General features: G+C 47.0%; 2 protein-coding genes across 2 annotated transcripts; both read right to left on the bottom strand.

The window, feature by feature from the left end:
• Positions 1-1,414: 1,414 nt before the first annotated feature.
• LOC119896588 (Fc receptor-like A) lies at positions 1,415-21,588 on the bottom strand. The gene is made up of 9 exons (XM_038710077.1): positions 21,440-21,588; positions 15,384-15,425; positions 12,911-13,153; positions 11,913-12,161; positions 11,522-11,764; positions 11,211-11,414; positions 9,573-10,789; positions 2,524-2,603; positions 1,415-2,333 (listed from the first exon to the last, which is right to left on the bottom strand). Exons 1-6 carry the CDS (start codon positions 21,468-21,470, stop codon positions 11,239-11,241), a joined length of 984 nt encoding a protein of 327 aa, XP_038566005.1. The 5' UTR covers positions 21,471-21,588; the 3' UTR covers positions 1,415-2,333; positions 2,524-2,603; positions 9,573-10,789; positions 11,211-11,238.
• Positions 1,904-4,442, bottom strand: LOC119918184 (bryoporin-like). Its single transcript, XM_038738777.1, has 3 exons — positions 4,380-4,442; positions 2,524-2,603; positions 1,904-2,333 (listed from the first exon to the last, which is right to left on the bottom strand). The coding sequence occupies exons 1-3, from the start codon at positions 4,440-4,442 to the stop codon at positions 1,904-1,906; spliced, it is 573 nt and encodes a 190-aa protein (XP_038594705.1).
• Positions 21,589-22,007: the final 419 nt, after the last annotated feature.

The following is a 22,007-nucleotide window of genomic DNA, read 5'->3' as shown; positions in this document are numbered from 1 at the left end:
GGACTGGGCCAGGCAGGGGGCTAGCGGCGCTAGCAGGCCGAGGGACTGGGCCAGGCAGGGGGCTAGCGGCGCTAGCAGGCCGAGGGACTGGGCCAGGCAGGGGGCTAGCGGCGCTAGCAGGCCGAGGGACTGGGCCTGGCTGGGGGCTAGCGGCGCTAGCAGGCTGAGGGACTGGGCCTGGCTGGGGGCTAACTGGCTGGGGATCTAGGGAGAGTGGTGCAAATTGGCGGGAGCCATGATGGCCACGTCTCCTCCGATGGCCACCACGGCCCCCAGAGAAGATGGCCAGGCGGGTTCCCTCGAACTGAAGACGGGGGTCGGGTGAACACGGAGAACAACCGGCAGGCCGGGGAACGCTCGGGACAGGCTGGTGGCTAGCAAGCCGGGGATCTGGACCAAATTGGGGGCAAGCCGGTTGGGGACCAGGAGGGATAGGTGTGAACGGCAGAGGGCTGGAGTCAACAAAATGTCTGGCCCACTTAGGCAGCCGACGCCGCAGCCATGGCCTTACAGCTATCTCCCAGTGAGCCAGAACGTGGGCAGCTTGGCGAGACTCGGGGTCAGATGCCAACTGCCACGTAGACCACAGCTCTGCCAAGACATCCAAGAGCATGTCCCTCTCCGCTTTTGAGCCTGCTGGGTCCATGGGTGGCTTGATCGTTCTGTTACGGGGTGTGGTGTGTGGACAGAGAGGACCCAAATGCAGCGTTCAGAGGGAAGGAGGTTTATTGGGGGAAAAAGGGTGAGAGGGACTGGAGTGGAGGGAGAGGAGGACGTCGGGGAAGTACTGGCACGGGGAACCAAGGAGACCGGGGGCCAGGGAGCCGGGGAACACAGGGGCCAAGGAAGCGAGGAGAGGCTGGGTAACAGGGAGGATGCCGAGAGGGAGGTCCGAAGGGGAGTGGGCCAGTGGATGAGCCCAGCCGAACGGAGGACGAGGGTGAGTGTACCTGGGAGGGAAACAGATAGAGAGACAAGGTTAGGGGGAGACAATGACAAGGCACAGGGTAAGTTTGAAAAAACAAGAAACGAGGAAGCCTGAACACAGGAGTGGCACCAGGAATGGAGCAACGACGATCAAGCAAGGATGGTGTGGAGAACCGGGGTTGAAATACAGGCTGGGATGAGGTTGATTACTGGCAGGTGTGGCAGGCTGACGAGGTGGATGATGGGTTGCAGGTGCAGGTAGTTGGCTGGGCTCAGGAGCAGAGGGAGAGAGAGCACACGGGGGAGAAAACACAGAGAGGCGGGCAGAGAACAGGAAACCAAGGGAAAAAACTGAAAAACTGATAAAAAGTAGAAAAAACCAGGACACTCACCGTCAGCCGGGCTGCCACCACAACAGCTGGGCCTTCATTTCAGGTTGCACTCTGTATGTCTGTCTGACCCTTCAGAATAAAACCCTTAAAAGACGTCTGGATTGGACTCTTTATTTCAGAAGACTCACTAAAGGACAGATTTCCATTTCAACAAACATGCACATATGTTGTTTTGGGTTATTTTGTTTTCATTTAATAAATATTTTGTATTTATTTAATATTTTGCACACTGTTCCACAGTTTGTTTTTCCATTTCAGACACTGAGACCTGTTGTTTCTGTTCAGAGTGATTCAGAACAGTCATGTACCCTTATAGTGATACTCATTCCTAGTCTGAGCTCGTGTTACAGACAGAAAGCTGCTGACAATTTTATCCAACTATTTCTGCTTGAAATGTAATTTTTCTAGTTTTTTATTTTGCTGTATAAAATTTGTTTTGTAAATGTGTTCACACAGATATTTAGTAGATTAGATTAATCTATATTGTCATTACACACAGTCAGTTCCTGAATACGGTATCTAAGGAGACAGCAGAAAGATAAACTCACAAAAGTGAAATGACCGTACTAGTGGGCCAACTGGGATTACTTGTTCATGGAAGAATGTGAAAACACCTGCACCTTGATGACAGATGTGTAGCTGTCGGACATGGTGGCTCTGATGGTGACAGCTTTGCCTTTGTAAGTCAGACTGTCTTTAGCTTTACGTCTGACAAAATCTATCTCTGCCTCATTATACATCATGTTATAAAGGTTGTAATCACACTCTATATTCATACTAAAGACTCCCACTGCGTACAAGTTAGAGTACTGGTTGTAGTTATAAGGAACAGAGTACATGACGGCCATTTTTCCATCAGATTCCTCTGTGGATTTGTTCTGCAGCTCATAGGTGAGGACGCCAACAGCTCCATATGTTGTGTTTGGAGTATTGATGAACAGAGCGCTGCAAGATTCAGAGGGACCAAGAGTTGGTGACAAAGGGTTCTCATAGGATCCACCATAAGTGAACACCCTGAGGAGACAGAGAGAAGAGACGTCACGACTTTAACACTGTGTGAACAAACACTGGAAGCAGGGGAAAACTGTTAGCTTAGTTCTATTAAAAGGGAAACGTGTAGCCGTTAGCAACTGATCTCAATCCTCTCATAAAAACATTTAGCAAAGGTTTAAAGACACTCAGAGAGAAACTAAAGCAGACTTACTTCGGGTTACACAGGGTGTACTCAGAGCACTTATTCTCAATCTCAACGGTGCACTGGCGGTTTCCCATGATGTCTTCTGCCTGCAGAGGGAGACAGAGCAGCAGACAGACTGTTCAGACTTCATGTGAGTAAATCCCTGTACTGACTCTGTTCTGTCAGATTTACTGCCATCTGCAACCCTCCAAATGGGAATGTTAGTCTTCTGGGAAAAGCATTTAGCCTAGTCCCAAAGGACACGGCCACATCCTAAATCACGATGTCTTGAAACCAGCTGAGAACTTTAAATTGAGCCAAACTCTGTGAAGCACTTGGTATTTTGCCTTTAATATAGATAGATTAATATAGATGTATTAATGTGACCTTATTCAAACATTCAATACTTCTAAAGAATATATAGGATCGGGGGGGAACTGATGAAGATGAAGCCCATGAGTCCGTCATGCTGCTGGACAGCCTCTCAGTGAGCAGAACGTCCTACCTGCTGTGGAGTGATGAAGAGAAAAGGCCGTGTGTTGTGTTCATCGTTTACAACAGTGGCTGATGTAACGGTGTGACAGTGATTTAGCAGCAGGATACACAAGTACACTATATTGTACTGTGGTTGTGTTTATTGTTGTGGTCTGATAAATATATTTGTTACTGCTGGCTGTAATGCAAATTGCCCCTCGGGGATGATAAACTTACCTTACAGCCTTTGCGGAAGTCTTTTATTGACCAACCTGCCCCCTAATTGGATATCAGTTACTGATTGGACGTCTTCAAAATGAAGACAGATAACAGATGAAACTCAAGTGTATCACCAAGTTTTATTTAATTTGTAGTAAATTAGTAAAGAGTCAGACTAAACAAGACACTAAACTGCACTAAACCCATTCAGCCGATCTCACCGACTGCATCTGATGAAAGCAGCGGCGGCGCCTTGAGTAAAATCTGAAAAGCTGATTAATAAAAATGCTGGACTGAAATCACACCTTCACGTGCTGGTTCTGTCAGTCCAAAACTCAAAGTAATTAAAATGACATTAACATAATCGAAAGGCAAAGCAGCAAATCTTTTTACATGAATAGCTGCCGTGGCTTTTTTCCTGCGGTTCCAGAGACCTCTCTTTGTCTGTTTTAAGAGGAATCTAAATCCGCACTTCCTACTGGTTGCACTAACAGAGTTCCCCTTCGAGGGAACTCGAACTGCGTCGGTTACGACACTATGGGAACGCCTCTAGGCGAAGCAGGTCTGAACGTGAATGAAATCACTCCAATCCTATTGGCTTGTTGCTAGAACGGTAAGGTGTGACGGAATAACCGGAGGAGTATAAAGCACACCTGTACACACTCATCATTAGCTTTTTTCTATTCAGCAGGCGCTCTGTATGTTGTCGAAGAAAGCTCCAGTCCTACAAGCAGCGAAATGTCTTACCCGAGGAAGAAGTCTACCAGCATGTCCGGCAATCAGAGGTACAGAAGGTGTGTTTTTTCTTGCCCTCGGTACATCACGGATGGAGATTCACATGAGATGTGTGTCTCATGTTTGGGGATGGAGCACGCCCGGTCAGCTCTCGAGGGGGCTGCCTGCGGCCATTGCGAAACCCTTTCCGTGCGGGTACTGAGGTCCCGCATGGCTCTCTTTTCTGAGGACGGCCGGATGTGTTCTCCCCGTGGTGCGGGCCCTGCGGCCACTGAGGCGGCCCGGCGGCTTCACTCATGGGTTCACAGCGTGATCTGTCGGAGGATTTCGGGACGGCTGAGGCTTTTTCCCGACCTTCACCCGCTGGCTCCGACGCTTCCTTCCCTCGTTCAGGAGCCCGTTTCTCGGCTTCTCCCGCTCGCGGGTTGGATCCGGAGACGCTGCAGCAATCCGACTCCGAGGAGGTGGACGTGCTCGGCGTAATGGACGATGACTTCCGGGTGTCGGGGCAACGTCATCAGGCTGCGCCCGACTATGACGAGCTGCTGGAGGTGGTGACTAGAGCCGTGGCTAAGCTCGACATCGACTGGCCACAGGAGGAGCAGACACCACAGGCCAGTGGGAAGCTTGATGAAAGGTTTCTTAAGCACCACGCACCACCTCCACGCCGATCTCTGCCTTTTTTTCCTGATTTACATGATGAACTGAGTAAATCATGGGGCAGACCCTTCTCTACACGGCTTTCCACACCCCGATCACTTAATTACAGCAATGTGATGGGGGTTAGGGACCGTGGTTAAGGGAGGATGCCTCGGGTGGAGGATGCGCTTGCGAGCTATCTCTCCCCTCGACTTGCGTCCTCCCTGGAGAAGCCGGCGTTACCCTCCAAGCCATGTCGCACCACATCCACGCTCGTGGGGAAGGCATACATGGCAGCGGGCCAGGCAGGTGCGAGCTTGCACACCATGGCGGTGCTTCAAGCCTACCAAGCCGACCTGCTTCAGGAGATGGTTCAGAGGGGGGGTCCCTCTGAGGAAGATCTGGCGGAACTTCGCAGAACCACAGACCTGTCTCTCCGGGCCACCAAGGAAACGGCCCGCTCTATTGGTCGATCCATGTCAGTTCTGGTGGCCACGGAGCGTCACCTATGGCTCAACCTCGCGGGCATGTCAGAGAGGGATAAGAGCTGCCTCCTCGATGCACCGGTGAGCACGGCGGGCCTCTTCGGTGACGCGGTGGACTCGGTGGTGGATCGGTTCCAGCACGTTAAGACGAAAGGCGAAGCGTTCCGCCAGTACCTCCCTCGCCGGTCTGCACCCCAGGCAGCTGAGGCTGCCGGGCGTAGATCCCTTCCCTCTATGAGCTCCTACCGAGAGGAGAGGAAGCAGAGTGTCGCTTCTCGGGGGCCCCCCCGAGGGGCTGGGGCAGCGAGGCGACGCTCTCAACATCAGCCTTCTGTGAGACGCGATCTGAGGACCGTCATCCAGTCCCGACGGAGCTCAGGGAAGAGGTCCTGAAGACCAGGGTAGGGGAGTTTTTTTTCTCCCCTCCCGCACCCCCCCCACCCCCTCCGGAGGCCGACCGAGGTCCCCTCCGCCGTGGCAACAGGTGATGTTATCCCGCCGTTTACACGTTCAGGGCGCACCTGCCACCAACGAGTCCGCACCGTACTGCCTGCCCCGAGGGTCTGCAGGCGGACGGCATCCCGACTCACCCACCGTGGATCTTTGGCGGCTCCCCCCTGCCGTTCTGGGGCTTCAGGGGTCCACCAGAAGATCACACGAGACACCGACCACCAGCCCCGAGGGGCTGGTTCCGTTGGCAGACTCTGCAGACGCTTGGCGGAGCCTGACGAACATTTCTCCGTGGGTCCTGCGCACTGCCATAGATGGGTATCGACTACAGTTCAGAACCCGCCCTCCAAAATTCAACGGGGTGGTTTGGACTGTGGTCCGCCTGGAGCAAGGTCCGGTGTTGGGACAGGAAGTTCAGACTCTGCTGAGGAAAGGGGCCGTGGAACGTGTCTCCCCCCCAGACAGAGACGCCGGCTTCTACAGTCGGTACTTCATAGTCCCCAAGAAGGACGGAGGGCTGCGCCCTATTTTGGATCTGCGGGTTCTAAACCGGTCTCTGAGGAGATTCAGGTTCAAGATGCTCACCATCCCCGCCATCGTGTCGCACATCCAATCCGAGGATTGGTTCGTCACGATAGATCTACAGGACGCCTATTTCCACGTCTCCATCCGTCCTTCTCACAGGAAGTTCCTGAGGTTCGCCTTCGGGGGTGTGGCTTACCAGTATCGGGTTCTTCCATTCGGCCTGGCACTTTCCCCTCGCACATTCACCAAGTGTATGGATGCAGCACTGGCCCCGCTGAGGCTCCGGGGCATCCGGATTCTCAACTATATCGACGACTGGCTCATCCTGGCCCAGTCTCGAGAGTTGGCGGTTCGGCATCGAGATGTCGTTCTGGCTCATCTGCGGCGTTTAGGGCTGAGGCTCAACGCAAAGAAGAGCGTGCTGGCGCCCACCCAACGGACTACGTTCCTAGGGGTTGTATGGGATTCGACAACGATGCGGGCACAATTGTCTCCGGCACGTGTCGACACCATATTGGCCGCCGTGAGAGGGGTGAAGTTAGGCCACGCCGTCACTATGAAACACTTTCAACGAGTGTTGGGTCTCCTGGCAGCTGCGTCCAGCGTAATACCATCTGGACTACTGCACATGAGACCCCTGCAGTGGTGGCTAAGGAACAAGGGTTTTTCCCCGAGGGGAAATCCTCTCCATCTGATTTGGGTTACGCGCAAGTGTCTTCGTTCCCTATCAGTTTGGAAGGAAACTTGGTTCCTGTCCCAGGGGCCCGTGCTGGGAGGGTCTTGTCGCCGGCTGGTTATTTCGACAGACGCCTCCCTCACGGGCTGGGGCGCGGTCATGGACGGCCGCTTTGCAAGGGGATCCTGGCAGGTGCATCGATCCGAGTGGCATATCAACTGTCTCGAGATGTTGGCAGTGTTCCAGGCTCTAAGGAGTTTCCTGCCCGATCTCCAAGGCCACCACCGCAGTGTTGTCGGAACGAACCAGGACGTGGTGGCCTATCTGAATCACCAGGGCGGTCTGCGCTCGCGCCCTCTGGACAGACTGGCGCGTCAGATCCTCCTGTGGTCCCAGCAGAGGTTACTGTCGCTCAGGGCGATGTATCTCCCGGGGACGCAGAATCAGGGAGCAGACCTGCTGTCGAGGCAGGGGCTGAGGCCCGGGGAATGGAGACTTCACCCCGAAGTGGTGGAGCTCTTGTGCGAAGAGTTCGGCCCCATAGACGTGGATCTGTTTGCGTCTCAAGAGACTACGCACTGCCCGCTATGGTTTTCTCTCGTTCCTCCAGCCCCGTTGGGTCTGGACGCCATGGTACATTCGTGGCCGAGGCTACGTCTGTACGCTTTTCCCCCAGTTGCTCTGCTCCCGGGGGTTCTGGAGCGGGTCCGCCAGGACAATGTCGGCCTACTGCTCGTAGCCCCGTTCTGGCCAACCCGGGTGTGGTTCTCGGACATCATGTCGCTCCTGGACGGCCCGCCGTGGCGGGTCCCTCTGAGGAGAGACCTGCTGTCCCAGGCGCAGGGCCGGGTTCTTCACCCTTGCCCCGCCATATGGCGACTATGGGTCTGGCCCCTGAGGGGGCACAGTACCTAGTGGCGGGTCTGACAGCTGGAGAGCACTGAGTATTTACACTCTGAGGTCCTCCCGTTGGAGGAAGGCTGACCAGCTGCTAGTATGTTTTGGGTCTCCCAGGGCCGGGCTCCCTGCATCCAAACATACGATTAGCAACTGGATTGTTCAGACTATTTCCCTGGCCTATCAGATGCGCGGTTTGCCTTCACCTGTGGCTGTGAGGGCTCATTCTACCAGAGGCATGGCGGCCTCTCGAGCCCTCCTTTCCGGGGCCTCTTTGCAGGATGTTTGTTTAGCGGCTGGCTGGGCCACTCTGCACACATTCATTCGGTTTTACAGTCTTGACCTTCCTTCGGCACCTGGCACTCGTGCGCTCTCCTCTTAGTCGTGCCACTTTATTGCACACAGGGGCAGGCGGGGTTTTCGGCACGGTTTAGTGGGTATCTCGTTCCCATAGTGTCGTAACCGACGCAGTTCGAGTTCCCTCGAAGGGGAACGTCTCGGGTTACGTATGTAACCCTGGTTCCCCGAGAAGGGGAACGAGAGACTGCGTCGGCCCGCCGCACCTCTCTCCCCGCCTGAAGCGCCTGCTTCATAGTTTAAGCTAATGATGAGTGTGTACAGGTGTGCTTTATACTCCTCCGGTTATTCCGTCACACCTTACCGTTCTAGCAACAAGCCAATAGGATTGGAGTGATTTCATTCACGTTCAGACCTGCTTCGCCTAGAGGCGTTCCCATAGTGTCGTAACCGACGCAGTCTCTCGTTCCCCTTCTCGGGGAACAAGGGTTACATACGTAACCCGAGACGTTAGTGAATCTGAGAAACCACACACACAACCATTCATTTGACGACTTAGCAGCTAGAATACTGTTCCCCAGAATGTAACAAGCAAAACCATTAATCTTTCCCCATGAGGGATTACACAACTCCTAAGGTGTTTCCTGTTTGCTAGTACTTTCCTTTAAGGTTATAACAGTTCCTATACCATATGTTTCTGTAAGTGAACGTGAGAATAAATGATCAACCTAGATGACATAGATTACAGTCTTTGTGAGGTTTTACTTTAATACACAGCACACACTCTAAATCAGAACTGAGTGCGCTAGCCACGTCACAGCAAGTCAGCTTGGCCAAATGTTCAGGCATCATCTAGTAGTGTGTAAAGAATGTTGTTGTTATTAAAAACTGTTTAAAAGTTCACTTCTGCTGCGACCAGAGCAAATTGCACATACACATATAGACAGAGTCCTGATGTTTCCAGATATGGTGTATTTCTGTCATTTCATAAAGTATTTTTTAAATCATCATTGTTTCTAAAGATTGTCCAGAGTTGCAACGTTACTGGGCGCTTCCTCATAGCCAAGTAAATTCTGCCAATCAACTAACTATCGTTTCAGCAGTACTAAAAATAATCTAATATATTGGGGAGTATAATTTACAGATGTTCCGATTACCGAGTCAGGTACTCATGCTGTGGGTATCGGCTGATAACGAGTACTGATACCGATACCAGTGTGTTAAAAAAAAGAAAAAGATCGTACTACGCCTGCATGACTGTGATATGATTATCATTGTCATTATCATTGGAACAACTCCAGTTTAATTTAACTTAAATAAATTGAACAAAAGATATTTCTTCATATGATTTGTGTGTAAAAAGCTTAATTTGTAAAGTAACTGAAGCTGTCAGATAAATGTAGAGAAGTAAAAAAGTACAACATCTCCCACTGAGATGGAGCAGAATTAGAAAGTAAAAAAGTACATACCTTTAATCTACTACTAAGTACAGTACATGAGTAAATGTACTAGTTACTGTCCACCACTGGCTCCAAGAACAGAAATGTTCCCCCTCGCACTAGGCTTCTCCTCTGCCTCAGGTTCCTGTCCTAACACCTCTACAGCTGCTCCCTCTCTTGAGGAACAGAGATTAGCATTCCTGACATTTTAGAGACTTGTTAGAAAACAAGGGGCCTTACTGAAATGTTGTGAAGGAAGCCTTGGATGAGGGGATGAAAGGATCAGGTCCAGAGAATCATCAACCTTTTATTTAGCAAAGCTTAAAAACATACAAAGCCTACGTCCAGAAACACTTTGAGATAGAAGAGAATAAAAAGAAAGAAACCAAACAGAATTCCTGAGTCTGAAAAGGCTGCAGAAATGTAAAGGCTGACAAAAGGTCTGAGTAAAAAGGAAAAGAGCTCTGAAAGACCTAGAAGGTCCAAAAAAAGTTTTAAAGTTTTAAAAACCTTTGTACGGCAGAGCTGAAATTGATAGTTTATCTATTACAACATATGGATGTAATTTTTATAATGTATAGTGATGCAAGGACACATGAAGAAACCCGGGACTCAGTTTAGCTTCTCTATGACTCTTAAAGGTCCTGGCAAACACTTTACAGACTCCACCCACCCTCTCTTTCCACCACACCAGACTCCGGGATTTTGGAAACAGAGCCTTCAGCGTCGCAGCCCCCCCCCTCTGGAACTCCATCTGAAATGCTCCCTCTCTGCAAACCTTCAAAAATCTACTAAACCCCAGCTCTTTACCAAGACATTCAATCCTGAATGACTTTTTGTTGTTCTGTGTCTGTAGTGTATTACGTGTAAGGGTCCCTGGGTCCTCTGAAAGGCGTTCTAAAAATAGAAGTTATTATTATTATAAGTCTTCAAACAGCCCTTTGAAAATGTTCTCACTCTGTTAGTAAAAATTTTGTTCCTGTCCTTGGAAATGCTGGAAAAGATAGGGAAGCAGAAGATTAGGAATAATAATAAAAGGATAACAAGTTTCTAGGTCCAGATTTTGTTATTGTGAAGCATTTACTGTAAAGGGGGTTTTTACCAAATCTACCAAAAAGCAGGGCTTCTACAAAAAAAAACAGACGGGGACAAACAAAAGGAAGAAGCTGAATCAAAGAGAGGAGGAACATCAGATGCAGATGATAGAAACTCTCATCTTCAGATCTTGGTAGTGATGTCTGTGACGTCTCTTATGCTCTATGTTCTTTTGTTCTGTTTCTCTCTATCTGCTGTACTGAGCTCTCTCTGGACCTCAGGGAGACAAACTTATCAAATAAAGGTGGTGTATATATAAGAAGGAATAATCCAACAGAGTTCCACAGACTTGAAGTCTTGAAGCTGTACTGGATGCTCGTGGTGGCCTGACTCTACTGAGACACTTCATGCTGCAGCCAGACCTACAACAGGAGAACAAGGTTTACTAAAGGTCAGAGGTCAGCAGGTTAACTTTGTATTCAAATATATAAACAGTTAGTGGAAAATATCTAACTGAGCTTTCAGCAGCATCTCATGGTGTTCATCAGTAAATGGAGTTGGCTCAGGTGTCATCATGTGACCTACAGGTACATCTCCCCCCATATACAAGCAGCTATTACCATGGGACTGAGGGTCTGTACCTCACATGACCACACCTGAAGCATCTCCAGAACTACCAAGCAAACGCCATGAGCTGATGAAGACCATGAGAAGTGGCTGAAAGCTCTGGGAGTCAGGAGTCCAACCAGTCCCAGGTTGTAGTTCAGTACAGACCTGCTGACTGGATCAGACACAGTCTGGTTCCAGTCTGTTCAGATCAGGTGAGTCTGACAGCTTTCATACCTGTTTGATTCCTGCGGAGCAACAGGACTCAGACCAGGACCAGAACCAGAAGAACCAGAAGAACCAGAGAACCCACAGGTAGTCCAACTGTTAGGAGGGGAGAGGAGAGAGGGGGGGAGGCTGAAGGAGGAGAAAAAGGAGGAGAAGGAGACGGAGAGCTAAGAAAAGGAGGAGAAGTACTGGAAGGAGGAGGGGCAGCAGGACCTGGAAGGAAAATCAGTAGAACCTGGATCAATGCAGTGATCAGTTTATTATCAGGTCAGCAGGTTAGTTCATGTCATATAAACAGGAAGTGATGTCAGTGTCCTGACCTCTGACACTCAGCCATATCCGAGGAGATTCAGCAGTCTTATCAAAATAACACCAGTAGAGACCTTCATCAGACTGACTGATGTTCCTGATGGTAAACTGTCCTTCAGGTCCAGATCCAAGTTTAGAACCATCCCTGATGAAAAAGGCTTCGAGTGCGACCTGATCTTTGGTTCTACAGCGCAGAGTGACATCACTTCCTGCCACCACAGGAAGTGCAGGAATCTCCAGAATAACCTGAGAATCTGAAGAAGAAGAAAACAGAGTTAGTCCATCAGACCAGAACCTGGAGGAAAGATCAGTAGAACCTGGATCAATGCAGTGATCAGTTTATTATCAGGTCAGCAGGTTAGTTCATGTCATATAAACAGGAAGTGATGTCAGTGTCCTGACCTCTGACACTCAGCCATCTCCGAGGAGATTCTTCAGTCTGATCAAAATAACACCAGTAGAGACCTTCATCAGACTGTTGGAAGTTCCTGATGGTAAACTGTCCTTCAGGTCCAGATCCAAGTTTAGAACCATCCCTGATGAAAAAGGCTTCGAGTGCGACCTGATCTTTGGTTCTACAGCGCAGAGTGACATCACTTCCTGCCATCACAGGAAGAGCATAAATCTCCAGAGTAACCTGAGCATCATCATCTGAAGAAAGAAAACAGAGTTAGTCCATCAGACCAGAACCATATTCAGAGTTAGACCTGTCAGACCAGGGCCTCATTTCTAAACGTAGCGTGCAGATAAAAGACGGCGTTCTCCACTTTCTAAGCAAACTTTGGGATTTCTAAAAAACGTGCGGTCCTCCACGGTAACTCTTAAATGAATAGAAAACATTTGAGTGACAGATCTTTCAGAGTCCAGCTTCTGTCACACAAGACAAGTCTTATTTCCTTTAAGTCCTCGGCAGCCTCGTTAATTCAGTCGATGGAGTCTCTGCGTTCAGGACTTCATCTGCACGGCCCCTTGAGCAGGAGGTTCAGCGGAGCTTTAGCTTTTCTCTCCCAGTTTGCCGTCTTTATCTTCATGCAGTCAGCATGTATTAATATTAATTATTATTTCTAGGCAGCTATGGCCGTTAAAAGGGCGGGACAAGGAGCTGCTCACCTGGGCCACATTTTGAACTGATTGTATTCATAAAGGGAAATCAGCGCGGGACGTATGGACTGTTAAACATCTGAAGATTTAAACCCTTTCTGTTTTGATCTGTACGCAAACGTCTGACTTTAATCCTACGTAAAGTTTAATAAATGAGGCCCCAGAGTCATAAACAGACAGTTAGATCCTGACCTCATACAGGAGGCAGACTTCACGCTGCCATAACCACCACCTCTCCTACCGCTAACACACAGTAACAGTCATATCATATAAACAGGAAGTGATGTCAGTGTCCTGACCTCTGACACTCAGCCATATCCGAGGAGATTCAGCAGTCTGATCAAAATAACACCAGTAGAGACCTTCATCAGACTGACTGATGTTCCTGATGGTAAACTGTCCTTCAGGTCCAGATCCAAGTTTAGAACCATCCCTGATGAAAAAGGCTTCGAGTGCGACCTGATCTTTGCTTCTACAGCGCAGAGTGACATCACTTCCTGCCATCACAGGAAGTGCAGGAATCTCTAGAATAACATGAGAATCTGAAAAAGAAGAAAACAGAGTTAGTCCATCAGACCAGAACCATCTGTCCATCTTCAACACAACTCAGAGAGACGACTCTAAGACATTATCTCACAAAAGTTAGTGCACCCCTCACATCTCTGTAAATGTGTGATTCTATCTTTTCATGTGGCAACACTGAAAAAATTACCCTTTGCTACAGTGTAAAGTAGTGAGCGTGCAGCTTGTGTAACAGTGTAAAGTAGTGAGCGTGCAGCTTGTATAACAGTGTAAAGTAGTGAGCGTGCAGCTTGTATAACAGTGTAAAGTAGTGAGCGTGCAGCTTGTATAACAGTGTAAAGTAGTGAGCGTGCAGCTTGTATAACAGTGTAAAGTAATGAGCGTGCAGCTTGTATAACGGTGTAAAGTAGTGAGCGTGCAGCTTGTATAACAGTGTAAAGTAGTGAGCGTGCAGCTTGTATAACGGTGTAAAGTAGTGAGCGTGCAGCTTGTATAACAGTGTAAAGTAATGAGCGTACAGCTTGTATAACGGTGTAAAGTAGTGAGCGTGCAGCTTGTATAACGGTGTAAAGTAGTGAGCGTGCAGCTTGTATAACGGTGTAAAGTAGTGAGCGTGCAGCTTGTATAACAGTGTAAAGTAGTGAACGTGCAGCTTGTATAACAGTGTAAAGTAGTGAGCGTACAGCTTGTATAACGGTGTAAAGTAGTGAGCGTGCAGCTTGTATAACGGTGTAAAGTAGTGAGCGTGCAGCTTGTATAACAGTGTAAAGTAGTGAGCGTGCAGCTTGTATAACAGTGTAAAGTAGTGAGCGTGCAGCTTGTATAACAGTGTAAAGTAGTGAGCGTACAGCTTGTATAACAATGTAAAGTAGTGAGCGTGCAGCTTGTATAACGGTGTAAAGTAGTGAGCGTGCAGCTTGTATAACAGTGTAAAGTAGTGAGCGTGCAGCTTGTATAACAGTGTAAAGTAGTGAGCGTGCAGCTTGTATAACGGTGTAAAGTAGTGAGCGTGCAGCTTGTATAACAGTGTAAAGTAGTGAGCGTGCAGCTTGTATAACAGTGTAAAGTAGTGAGCGTGCAGCTTGTATAACGGTGTAAAGTAGTGAGCGTGCAGCTTGTATAACGGTGTAAAGTAGTGAGCGTGCAGCTTGTATAACGGTGTAAAGTAGTGAGCGTGCAGCTTGTATAACAGTGTAAAGTAGTGAGCGTGCAGCTTGTATAACGGTGTAAAGTAGTGAGCGTGCAGCTTGTATAACGGTGTAAAGTAGTGAGCGTGCAGCTTGTATAACAGTGTAAAGTAGTGAGCGTGCAGCTTGTATAACAGTGTAAAGTAGTGAGCGTGCAGCTTGTATAACAGTGTAAAGTAGTGAGCGTACAGCTTGTATAACAATGTAAAGTAGTGAGCGTACAGCTTGTATAACAGTGTAAAGTAGTGAGCGTGCAGCTTGTATAACAGTGTAAAGTAGTGAGCGTGCAGCTTGTATAACAGTGTAAAGTAGTGAGCGTGCAGCTTGTATAACAGTGTAAAGTAGTGAGCGTACAGCTTGTATAACAGTGTAAAGTAGTGAGCGTGCAGCTTGTATAACAGTGTAAAGTAGTGAGCGTTAGTAATTAGTAACAGTGTAAAGTAGTGAGCGGACAGCTTGTATAACGGTATAAATCTGCTGTCCCCTCAAAATAACACATCACACAGCCATTAATGTCTAAACTGCTGGTAACAAAAGTGAGGACACCCCTCAGTGAAAATGTCCAAATTGGGCCCAAAGTGTCAATATTTTGTGTGGTCACCATTATTTTCCAGCACTGCCTTAACCCTCTTGGGAATGGAGTTAACCAGAGCTTCACAGGTTGCCACTGGAGTCATATTCCACTCCTCCATGACGGAGTTGGTGGATGTTAGAGACCTTGCGCTCCTCCACCTTCAGTTTGAGGATGCCTAACAGATGCTCAGTAGGGTTCAGGTCTGGAGACATGCTCGGCCGGTCCATCACCTTTACCCTCAGCTTCTTTAGCGAGGCAGTGGTCGTCTCGGAGGTGTGTTTGGGGTCGTTATCATGTTGGAATACTGCCCTGCGGCCCAGTCATTTACATTGTAGCTAAATGTCATTTCTTCAGTGTTGTCACATGAAAAGATTTAATCAGATATTTACAAAATGTGAGGGGTGGACTCACTTTTGTGAGATACTGTATAAAGAACTGAGGACAGTTTGGACAGAGAGTCAGTGATTGTTTTCTCTTCCATCAGCTCACCTGCAGAATCAGTCAGTCCAGACAGCAGCAGCACAGACACACCTGCAACAGGAAGACAGGAGTCACTGAAGGTCAGGGGTCACTGAAGGTCAGAGGTCACTGAAGGTCAGGGGTCACTGAAGGTCAGAGGTCACTGAAGGTCAGGGGTCACTGAAGGCCAGAGGTCACAAAGTGTCCAATAAAATGAGCATCAAAAACTTTAAATTTATTCCATCAACTGTGAAATCAAGAACATTTCTTTTTAAACTCCATTTTACTGACTAACATATTGTTAATCATTGTATTATAGTTATGTTTTACCTCCTGTTGTTTCATCATCCAGCCTGTATGAAAGAAGTGGACAATCCCCTGCTTCCTGGTCTCTGTTCCTCCAAATGGGACCATAATTTACTAAATGAACATCATGCTGTGTTGAAGAAGACTTGAAACTAGCGACTGAGACCATAAACTCATCAGGAAAGTGTTTACTGAGGGAATAAATCAGCTGACAAGTAGAAACATTTTCTCACAGATGTCTATACAGTCACACTTCTTTCTGCAGCCGGAGGAGTCGCCCCCTGCTGGCTGCTAGAGAGGACGCAGGTTTAAGGCTTCACTTTTCAGACCCAGAGATTCTTTAAAGAACCACTGAGTATCTGGGCAGCTCCTGCACGTTGGCCCGCAGTGGAATGTGAACACGGACCAGAATGAAAGATGAGATCTCACGGGGGGAGCAGAAAGGTTAAAGCTGAGGAAGAAAGGAGTCCAGGTCAGGTGGGAATCTCTGTCACATCATTAAAAACAGATTCCCCCACCTTTTGTTTTGATGGAAAGTTCGGTGTCTCGATCTGCTCTGAGAGCTCTGTGAGTCCGTTATCGATCCACACAGCCAAGGCCGGTATTTATGAAACTTCTCAAAGAGCCATTTTAGTCTGAAGTGCTGAGAATTCATGACATTTACTCCTACGTTCAAACTTAAGTATAAAAGCAAGTTATCAAATGTCTTCAAGCTAAGAATCACTCTTACTCTGCCAGTTATTTAAGAAGCTCCAGAGGTCTCTCAGTGGTTAGGAGCTGCCAGTAGGGGCTTGAGATGGCGCTGTGGAGACATGCGGGAATCTTTCAGGACAGTAAGAATGTTTCTGAATTATTTGACGATGAGCAGTGAATCCCTGCATCATACAGCTCAATGACTACTCCTTCTTTCCACAACATATCATAAGCCTTCTCTATATCAAAAAACACACCTGCCATCACCTCTTTATTTACTAGGGCTTTCTTGTTGTCGTCGTCAAACATTAAAACTGAATCCACTTTTCTAATCTATGTACCAACCTGTCAGTCACCATCATCTCTGTAATCTTACAAATGACAGCTGTGAGTGCAATTGGCCTATATGATCCAGCACTTTCAGCTTCCTCACCGGGTTTTAAAATCACTGCGTGTTTCCATTCAGCTGGAATCGATCCTTCCTCCCACACTGATCAATGCCAATACCTCCTCCAATGCAAAGTCATCCATATGCTGAAGATCTCACATCCCTACCTCTCTCTCCCAGGAGTAGTGTGTCGCCCTCGTCGTATTGCCCTCGTTAGTTCGTGGATGAACAAGAACATTTTGATTACATCACTATTGTCATTATTCCTATCAAGTTTGTGCCCTTCCTGCTCAAGCATTAGCTCCCTCCTAATCAGACCACTGTGCATCGCAGGTCATCTGCGAAGCTGCCTAAAAGCTCTATTTCGAACCCTCACAGCCGCAACACAAGCCTGGTTCCTGGCTTTTTCTGTTGCTTTTCTCACAACTCCACAAAAAGAATTACTCCACTCCTCAGTGCTACCTCGACTCACTACATCTCCTAAACTTGCTTCCAACTGAATTTATCCCAATCTGCTTTAAGAAAATGGAACCCCCTCAGCACTCTCTCCTTCTCCACCTGTAAAACACTGCTACCTAAAATGGGGAAGTCATCACTCCCTAAAGTGTTAAGTTCCATAGTATCCAAATTCCCATACCTAGCGGTAGGTTAATAAATCTAACGTAAACAAGCTCCCACCGTTCACCTGAAAGCTAGTCGATCGTCATCATTTAACACCACCAAATTATATTTATCTAAAAAAACTTCTATTAAAACCCCAATACCATCTCTAATTCTGCTGCCTCCCAGAGGATTATGAGCATTAAAATCTCCTGCCCACACCGCTGGAGGTCTCACCTGCTCCATTATTCCATCTAACTTAACTATTTCCAGCTGAAGACAAGGATTATAGAAATTAACCAATGAGAACCTTCCTGCTGTGCTCCATACCTCAATCACTACACATTCAAGCTGATGTTACATTTACTTGCCTATATTGAACACCTTTTTTAACAAATATTGCTTATTGCTTAGGCTGGCCACAATAAAAGGCCTTGGGCTGGCCACAATCAGAGGCCTTAGGCTGGCCACAATAAAAGGCCACTGGAAAATCTGCAGTTCCATCACACAGCACAATGCCACAGATGTCTCAAGTATTGAGGGAGCGTGCAGTTGGCATGCTGACTGCAGGAATTTCCACCAGAGCAGTTGCCCATGAAATGAATGTTCTTTCTCTCCCATAAGCTGTCTCCAAAGGCGTTTCAGAGAATTTGGCATCACATCCAATCGGCCTCACAACCGCAGACCATTTGTAACCACACCAGCCCAGGACCTCCACATCCAGCATCTTCACCTCCAAGATGGTCTGAGACCAGCCACCCGGACAGCTGCTGCAACAATCGGTTTGCATAACCAAAGAATTTCTGCACAAACTGTCAGGAACCGTCTCAGGGAAGCTCATCTGCATGCTCGTCGTCCTCATCGGGGACCTGACTGCAACTTCGCACAGCCATTGAAGAGGAGTGGAGCAACATTTCACAGGCCACAATCAACAACCTATGAGAAGGAGATGTGTTGGACTGCGTGAGGCAAAAGGTGGTCACACCAGATACTGACTGGTTTCTGGACCCCCCCCGGACGACCCATTACAGTAAACTTTTTTGAGGGGCCTTTTATTGTGGCCAGCCTAAGGCCTTTTATTGTGGCCAGCCTAAGGCACACCTGTGCAATACCCATGCTGTCTGATCAACATCTTGATATGCCACACCTGTGAGGTGGATGGATTATCTCGGCAAAGGAGAAGTGCTCACTAACACAGATTCTGACAGATTTGTGAACAATATTTGAGAGAAACAGGCATTTTGTGTACATGGAGAAAGTCTTAGATCTTTGAGTTCAGCTCATGATGAATGGGGGCAAAAACAAAAGGGTTGCATTTATAGTTTTGTTCAGTGTAGTTAGCGATTTAAGGTTAATGCTACGAAGCTAACGCAGCTAATGCTAATACAAAACTTGCTTAAGTTACGCAACCTTCATAACTTTATTAAAAGCTAAATGAATATTGTTTCACAAGGGAACCGAATGCCAGTCTCCTGGGTGACAGCTAGTGACAGTTTAGCACTCATAATATTCTGGGAAGAAGCACTTTTGATTTATTCACACTCAAATGACAAAGCTCATAGTAATAATTAGTCATTCTTCTGCACCCTGTTTTGTGCTTCTGTAGATGATTCATTGTAATTTATTAATGTAGCTGGTAGAGCCACGAGAGACAGACATCACGGTGCTTCAAAGTGATGCCTTTACGCTCTTCACAATGACATCTATCGGTGTAAAAACACAATAAAAATAAATAAAATTTTCATTTCATTAAGTTAATGGGCTTTCTACCATTTGCTTAGCTAGTTCCTCCCTTCCATATAGCTCATAGAGGGCCAGGGAGTCTTGACGGGTGTGGTTGTTTTGGGGGCTCTGCTCTCTGCCTCTGGCTTTACATGAATGCACATGGATGGATTTTCCACGTAGGTACGTGGAAGGGCAGGGAGGTGCTCTCCCAGAACAGAGCCATACCACCAAACATAACTACAGTGCAATATAAGTCTGATGAAGTTGTTCTGACTGAAGTCAAGCATAGAGTTAGTTCAGGCAGGCAACTAAGTCAAGCTCAGCTCACAATCCCAGCACATCAGCTGATAGCAGCCATCTTAAGTCAACCACATCAGCTCAGATGATCTTAGCGTTCATTGGCATATTCTGCATATTCCATGGTGGATCTCTCACAGTGGTAATCGAACGCAGGTCTCCCACACCAAAGGCAAGCATTTTATCTATGCAGCTTATTTAAGCTGCATAGTTGGAAGTTGGAAAGAAATATTCTTTGTAAACGTATTTGTATTCTTTGCACGGCACACTTCCCTCTCCTCAGTGTTTCACTGTGTGGACAAATGTGAGAGCACCTTTGAAGAGAACCTCCAATAATTCCACAACTGACAAAAGAAAAGTGGGAAACGAATCCTCTGCAGTGGTTCCTCTGATGTTCATGAGCTCTTCTCTGGGTAAAGAGCTCCGGGTTCCACAGAAAACAGTGTTCTCCAGTGTTCAGTGTTTCAGGAATCAGCAGTTTCTCTCAGTAACATCAGTGTTTTTCTGATTCTTCATCTGGTTTGGTGAAACGGTCTGGGTATCACCAGATAATCTGCTCATTTGTAATTCAAAAATGAAAAGAAAAAAACCCTAAATCTGTTATTTGGTTCAAAACAAAAAACAAAACTGTTTTTGGTAAGAAAAACGAACTAACGCGTTTACACAGACCTCTTTATTCTTGATTTCAAAAAGGAATAATGATTAAACATGTTTCTGATTGTTTTTTAATTTTTCTGATTCTGACACCAAAATCATCGTTTTGGTTTTTGAATTACAAATGAATAACAGATTATCCAGTGAACGAAAATAACAACCACGGAAATGTCACAGTTAGAGAGGAAGTGACCCAGATAGGATCAGAATGTGTTTTTTCTGCTGAGTTTTCCTGTTTGAAGAGACGTTTCAGTAGTGCAGACAAAACTTCATCACAGCCACGAGCTGTCTGAGGCAGCTGCACCGTATATACAAATATATATTTTAGTCATTACTGTACACATGCCTACCACAGAATTTTAAAAATTTATTTATTTATTTACTTCTGCACTATTTTATGTCTTTATGTTTTTTGATATTTTGCTGCTAAACTTATTTTTGGAGCTTTGCTGGAGGACTGTCAGAATTAATATGCCAATTTTATTGATGCTAATAACTGTAATACTAATTAACATCAGTTGCAGCGTCAATTTGCAGTTAGTGATTATATAATGTTACTTGAAAAAACAGCTGAACCACAGCATGAGTGTGAAAATGTTTTTCAGACTCACTTCTGATATCTTCACTTCACACCTTCATCTGAGTTTAACCACATTCTCAACACAACATCAGGACTCTGAGCTTAACAATGCAACACAACACCAGTACTGTTATTATGTGAGACCACACAACGCTGTTGGAGGAGCCTGAGAATTAAGAACTTCATCACCGACGACCGCTTCACTGTAACTGTTGTTCAATAAAGGAGCTGAAGCTGAACATTTAGGGCCCGATGAGACGAGGCTGAACGTACTGAATATCCTCGATTTGACCTTAACCTCATTAATGATCAGAAATGCAGTGAAAGTCATTGGCAGTTGTTATCAGCTGCTGATCAGTGAGCCTGTTCCCTGTCAAACAAACTGATCAAAACACAGAAAGCTTCTTTATCACTTGAGATGTCCTCGTGGCTTCATGGTGGAAGAAATGAACCATGTGACTGCAGCGTTCAGCAAAAAGCTTTTTCTATCACTTCTATTAAAGAGGAAAACATTCCAATAGTTTCATCTTGAATCATTTTGTAGTTCAGAAGTTAAAAGAAGACAAACACGTTTCACAGTTAAACCTCAGATGTGTCAAAGTCATGTGACAGCAGTCTGACAGTGAGGAGAGTCCAGGTCTCAGTCTGGATCAGGTCTCAGACTCAGTTCTGGTTCCTCTGTATGAGTGCAGACTCTGAAGTGTGTTGGAGCTGTGATGGATGGATGGATGGATGGATGGATGGATGGATGGATGGATGGATGGATGGATGGATGGATGGATGGATGGATGGATGGATGGATGGATGGATGGATGGATGGATGGATGGATGTGTTGGACTCACCGAGCAGCAGAGACACAGATGAAGCCTTCATGTTGTCTGGATGTCGACTGTCAGTCAGTCTGAACAGCAGAGTGACGCCTTCAGCTTCACTTCCTCTTTAACAGTCCGTGCAGCATCGGCTTCAGTCGACACCACAGAAAATGACGTGGCTGATTTGCATCACATGTCAGAGCAGCAGCCTCCCTTCCACTGATGGTTGATGATGGGTTTGATGGTCGGGTGCAGAGTGTAGCTCAGGATAACATCCCCAACACCTGTAGAGAGAAACTCTGGGACATTTGAAAGACAAAGCAACAAAAGGTCGAGACAGATGGCAGATAAAAGTTCAGACTGGTTCACCCGGTTAGCGCCGCCACCATGTTCAGAGTCCTCTCTCTCTGGAGAAAAACGATGGATCACATCAGCACAGTTCTGCCACAGAAGGCGACCTGTGATCGCTGAAACATTAAAACATCTTCTTGATCATCAGGTTCCTACAGAAGGAGGAGAATTACCAGTTTATTTAACAAGGACCAACAGATAAACACGCTTACATCAGTGTTTTGTCATAAACCTTTGTATTAAACTG

The sequence above is a fragment of the Micropterus salmoides genome, unplaced genomic scaffold, assembly GCF_014851395.1.
Source record: "Micropterus salmoides isolate LMB-PRFRI ecotype aquatic unplaced genomic scaffold, ASM1485139v1 Ms_hic_scaffold_10, whole genome shotgun sequence".
NCBI lineage: Eukaryota > Metazoa > Chordata > Actinopteri > Centrarchiformes > Centrarchidae > Micropterus > Micropterus salmoides.
The sequence above is the reverse complement of the archived record's forward strand: the minus strand, read 5'-3'. Positions and strand labels throughout refer to the sequence as shown.